Source organism: Micromesistius poutassou, assembly GCF_964030765.1.
Source record: "Micromesistius poutassou genome assembly, contig: SCAFFOLD_1232, whole genome shotgun sequence".
NCBI lineage: Eukaryota > Metazoa > Chordata > Actinopteri > Gadiformes > Gadidae > Micromesistius > Micromesistius poutassou.
In genome coordinates this window covers 10,001-15,924 of record NW_028177904.1, presented here as the reverse complement: position 1 = coordinate 15,924, position 5,924 = coordinate 10,001, and the positions used below count along the sequence as shown (strand labels likewise).

The window sequence follows — 5,924 nt, the reverse complement described above, 5'->3', positions numbered from 1 at the left end:
AGACGACTGTAAGACGGACATCCGACACATCAGAGGAGGTGAAGACCTCCCTCCTCCCTCCTACCTTCTCTCCTCCCTTCCCTCCTTCCCCTCCCTCCCTCCCTCTTCCCTCTCCTCCCTCCCTCCCTCTCTTCCCTCTCCCTCCTCCCTCCCCTCCCTCCCTCCCTCCCCCTCATCCCTCCCCTCCTCCCCTACTCTCTCCTCCCTCCCTCCCTCTTCCCTCTCCTCCTCCCTTCCCTTCCTCCCTCCCTCCGTCCCTCCCTCTTCCCTCTCCTCCTCCCTCCTGCCCATCTCCCATCCCTCCCTCCCTCCCTCCTGTCCACTCTCCCTGACCTCCATCTCTGCTCCCAGTCTTTTCAACCTGACCTCGGGTAACCTTGAGCCCCTGATGTATTTGAGTCTAAACTGGGGTACTGGGGGTGACCCCCCCCCTCCTTCACGGGTTATTGGGGGTGTTATCGGAAGTCCTGCCACGGTGTGTTCGGGGTAATCAGCAGAACTAGTCCAACATCTCCCCCCCCACGCCCCACCACACACCACACACAACACACCACACACACCACACACCACACATCACACACCACACCACACACAACACATCACACACCACACCACACACCACAGCACACACGACACATCACACACCACACGACACATCACACACCACACCACACACAACACATCACACACCACACAACACATCACACACCACAGCACACACGACACATCACACACCACACAACACATCACACACCACAGCACACACGACACATCACACACCACACACCACACATCACACACCACACACAACACACACCACATCACACACAACACATCACACACCACACACCACACACAACACACCACACACGACACATCACACACCACACCACACACAACACATCACACACCACACAACACACAACACATCACACACCACACAACACACCACACACCACACCACACACCACAGCACACACGACACACCACACACGACACACCACACACCACACCACACACCACAGCACACACGACACATCACACACCACACACCACACCACACACCACACACCACACCACACACAACACATCACACAACACACACCACCACACCACACCACACACCACACACCACAGCACACACGACACATCACACACCACACACGACACATCACACACCACACACAACACATCACACACCACACAACACACCGCGGCCTGCAGTCAGTACACACCGGGTAGAGAATGGTTGCTTGCCGTCTCACCCCGACCCGCTCCACCAAAGAACAGCCCCCACACCTCAGCCCTACACCTTTACTCTGTTGAGATCGCCGTGTCCGCCAGCTGTTATTGAGTTCAGTGAACAACTCGATTTCGATTTAGTTTGAAGTGAATCAGGGCCTTTGCTGTGAGGCTGTGGAGTCGTCACAGTCCTCACAGCTCACATTTAACAGCTAACAGCTAACGGCTCAAAGCTAACAGCTAACGGCTCAAAGCTAACAGCTGACAGCTAATGACTCACAGCTAACAGCTAACGACTCACAGCTAACAGCTCACAGCTAACAGCTAACGGCTCAAAGCTAACAGCTAACGGCTCACAGCTAACAGCTAACGGCTCACAGCTAACAGCTAACGGCTCAAAGCTAACAGCTAACGACTCACAGCTAACGGCTCACAGCTAACAGCTAACAACTCACAGCTAACAGCTCACAGCTAACGGCTAACAGCTCACAGCTCACAGCTAACAGCTAACAGCTAACGGCTCACAGCTAACAGCTAACGGCTAACGGCTCACAGCTAACAGCTAACAACTCACAGCTAACAGCTCACAGCTAACGGCTAACAGCTAACGGCTCACAGCTAACAGCTAACAACTCACAGCTAACAGCTCACAGCTAACGGCTAACAGCTAACGGCTCACAGCTAACAGCTAACAACTCACAGCTAACAGCTCACAGCTAACGGCTCACAGCTAACGGCTAGCGGCCCGTGTCTGTACCGTCTCCCTCCAGCGGGGGACAGTAAGACGGAGCTGTGGACCTGGAGCCAGTACCTGGAGGACTGCAGCGCCGTCGCAGCGCCCGACCAGCTCTTCCAGGAGGTAGGTGTGTGTGTGTGTGTGTGTGTGTGTGTGTGTGTGTGTGTGTGTGTGTGTGTGTGTGTGTGTGTGTGTGTGTGTGTGTGTGTGTGCGCAAGCCAAGTGCAAGGTGAACCCTTCTTGTTTCCTGTTTCTTTAACCTCCTCTTGGCTGTAGGTAAAGTAAGGTAAAGTAAAGGTTAACTGAGGTAAAGTAAACCAGTGGGAGACTCTATTTGGAATCACTTGAAGCAGTTAAATCGAACATGACATAATGATATACTGTATATACATTATATATACATTCTTTAAATAATCAATATTCTATTTGTTCTTGTGTGTGTGCATGTGTGTGCGTCTGCGTGTGTGTGTGTGTGTGCATGCATGCGTGCGTGTGTGTGCGTGTGTGTGTGTGTGTGTGCATGCATGTGTGTGCATGCATGTGTGTGTGTGTGCATGCATGTGTGTGCATGCATGTGTGTGTGTGTGTGTGTGTGTGTGTGTGTGTGTGTGTGTGTGCATGTGTGTGTGCGTGTGCGCGTGTGTGTGCGTGTGCATGTGTGTGTGTGTGTGTGTGTGTGTGTGTGTGTGTGTGTGTGTGCATGCATGCGTGCATGTGTGTGCGTGTGCGTGTGTGTGTGTGTGTGTGTGTGTGTGTGCATGCATGTGTGTGCATGCATGTGTGTGTGTATGTGTGTGTGTGTGTGTGTGTGTGTGTCCAGGCCCAGCGGGTCCCCACTGTGAAGAACAGCTTCAAACAGGGGATGAAGCTGGAGGGCATCGACCCGCAGCACCCCTCCATGTACTTCGTCCTGACGGTGGCCGAGGTGAGGGGGAGGGGGGGCCCGGCCCCCCGGCAGACAGACAGCATCACCACCCCCCCCCGCCGCCGCCGCCGCCGCCGCCACCCCCGCCCCAGGCCGCTCACAGACACTATGAATGGGGCGCTTTTATTTTGAAGCTGAGGTTTTTTCGCTGATTTTCGAAAAAGAAGAGAATCAGGGTCTTGAATGCAGCGTGTAGAGATTAAATTAGATCAGAAGATTATATCAGATGAGAGGTTTTCTCTATCGCTGAATTTGATTGGTTGGGTTAGGGTTAGTCTGTTTGTGTGCTTTTTTCGACAAAAGCTTAGTGTTCATCCATAGCTCATCAGCTCAGCGAGTACACAACAAACTCACAACCAATCAAAACAGCCTCTCCGCTGTCCTCCCCCCCCCCAGGTCTGTGGTTACCGGCTGCGTCTCCACTTCGACGGCTACTCCGACTGCCACGACTTCTGGGTCAACGCCAACTCACCGGACGTGCACCAGGCGGGCTGGTGTGAAAGCACCGGACACAAGCTGTACACGCCCAAAGGTGAGCGCCAGGACATCACATTAAGGGCGTTTCACTTTCTTTTAGGCTTTATCCTTTTTTATCGTAGAGTGAGATAGAGAGGAAGGCATGGGAGATAGGAGGGGAGGACGTTCAGCAAAGGACCGCGGGGTGGGTAGGGCTGCTGGATTATGGAAAAAAAAAAATCATAATCACGATTATTTTGGTCGGTATTGAAACTCTCGATTGTTCAAACCACCAACCGTTTTTGAATTTGAAAACATGATGCATTTATTCATAATTTCTCTTCAAAAAAAAAAACACTTTGCAAATGAGAACTTGAAATTTCCCCTTAAACAAATACACAAAATGGTAAAATAGAAAATAATGTCCAGATATGTATCCAGCTGTTCTGCAATTTCGTTAGTAGTAGTTAATAGTTTAAACTCGATTATATTAGTTTGGTGATCGTTTCACGCTAAAATCGAAATTGCAATCAAAATTAGGGTAATCGCACACAATCGGTTCATACACACACTCACACACCGACGGCGGAGTCAGCCACGCAGGGCGACAGCCAGCTCGTCAGGAGCAGTCAGGGTGAGGGCGTCTCGCTTACCTTGACACTCAGCTAGGAGGAGCCGGGGATCGAACTAACAACCTTCCGGTTAAAAGTCAACCCGCGCTACCCCCTGAGCTGCTCATCGTGGAAGGTGATTGGTCCAAGGCGAAAGGCTGCTCCTCATAGGGCGTGGCCCCTAGCCGATAGTATGACCAGGTGTTCACGGTGAGCGTGGTGAATTAAAACAGCTAATCTCCGATTGGACACGGGAGGCCACCTGCTTCCCTCAGTCGATACGATTGGATGTTCACTAGTATGACGTCATCACTGTTATGAATGAACACATTGACACACAGTGTTAGTGTCTTGTGATTAAAGAGTGTGTGTGTGTGTGTGTGTGTGTGTGTGTGTGTGTGTGTTTCTTCAGGCTGTAAAGAGGAGGAGTTCACGTGGAACAACTACCTGAAGATGACTAAAGCACAAGTGGCACCAAAGGAGCTGTTTGCAACTCCAGGAAGAGTACGTTCAAACACGAAATGAACACAGTCAGCAAATCCTGTAGGAATACTCAATAGAAATGATGCATTTCTTAAATTGATTACAACATGAGATTTATATAATTCAGTATTCAATGATGACACCCAGTTCTTACCTGACCTGTCTGTCTGTGGTCAGACAGACGGACAGTGGAGGTGCTGACCTGTCTGTCTGTGGTCAGACAGACAGACAGTGGAGGCGATGACCTGTCTGTCTGTGGTCAGACAGACACAGTGGAGCCGATGACCTGTCTGTCTGTGGTCAGACAGACAGTGGAGGTGCTGACCTGTCTGTCTGTCTGTAGTCAGACAGACAGACAGTGGAGGTGATGACCTGTCTGTCTGTCTGTGGTCAGACAGATAGACAGTGGAGGCGATGACCTGTCTGTCTGTGGTCAGACAGACATGCAGTGGAGGTGCTGACCTGTCTGTCTGTGGAGGGGCTGACCTGTCTGTCTGTCTGTGGAGGGGCTGACCTGTCTGTATGCTCAGATCGACATGCAGTGCGGGTTTGAGGTGGGCATGAAGCTGGAGGCCGTGGACCGCATGAACCCCTCCCTCATCTGCGTAGCAACCGTTACCGACGTGGTGGACGACCGCTTCCTGGTTCACTTTGACAACTGGGACGACACCTACGACTACTGGTGAGGCTCTGGCAAACCAGTAGGTCATGATGTCTGTATATTTGTTTATCAGTGTAATAATATAGATTTGTACACTTTTTTTATCGATTTTGTTACTAATTCCAGTAAATTCCGCTGTGTTTCTGAATGTGCAGCATCCAACGTCTTTTTCCTCCCCATCCGTAACCTAACACAGGTGTGATGCAAGCAGCCCGTACATCCATCCGATTGGCTGGTGTCAGGAGAGGAACCTCCCCCTCACACCACCCCAAGGTAACTCACGACCTGCTGACCCCGCCCACCCCACCAAATAGAAACACATTTACATCACGATCAGTCATTTAGTAGATACTTCATAATAACATGGATCGTGTTTTCCAGAAATATATGTGTGTTTACTGTGATGTGATTAATGTGATGTGTTTACTGTGATGTGATTAATGTGATGTGATTAATGTGATGTGATTAATGTCATGTGTTTAATGTCATGTGTTTAATGTCATGTGATTAATGTCATGTGATTAATGTCATGTGTTTAATGTCATGTGATTAATGTCATGTGTTTACTGTCATGTGATTAATGTCATGTGTTTACTGTCATGTGTTTAATGTCATGTGTTTAATGTCATGTGATTAATGTCATGTGATTAATGTCATGTGTTTAATGTCATGTGATTAATGTCATGTGTTTACTGTCATGTGATTAATGTCATGTGTTTAATGTCATGGGTTTAATGTGATTAATGTGTTTAATGTCATGTGTTTAATGTGTTTAACGTGTTTAATGTCATGTGTTTAATGTGTTTAACG

The 5,924-nt window shown here is 49.6% G+C and overlaps 1 protein-coding gene across 1 annotated transcript in view; it reads left to right on the top strand.

The window, feature by feature from the left end:
• The first annotated feature begins 6 nt into the window (after positions 1-6).
• The window catches only part of l3mbtl1 (L3MBTL histone methyl-lysine binding protein 1), a 12,627-nt gene continuing 6,709 nt past the window's right edge, over positions 7-5,924 (top strand). Inside the window, exons 1-7 of the mRNA XM_084490676.1 lie at positions 7-38; positions 2,013-2,101; positions 2,799-2,903; positions 3,300-3,435; positions 4,383-4,474; positions 4,984-5,135; positions 5,311-5,387. Of these exons, the coding sequence (XP_084346802.1) occupies positions 2,841-2,903; positions 3,300-3,435; positions 4,383-4,474; positions 4,984-5,135; positions 5,311-5,387 (520 nt within the window). The 5' untranslated portion in view covers positions 7-38; positions 2,013-2,101; positions 2,799-2,840. The remainder of the gene's footprint in view (positions 39-2,012; positions 2,102-2,798; positions 2,904-3,299; positions 3,436-4,382; positions 4,475-4,983; positions 5,136-5,310; positions 5,388-5,924) is intronic.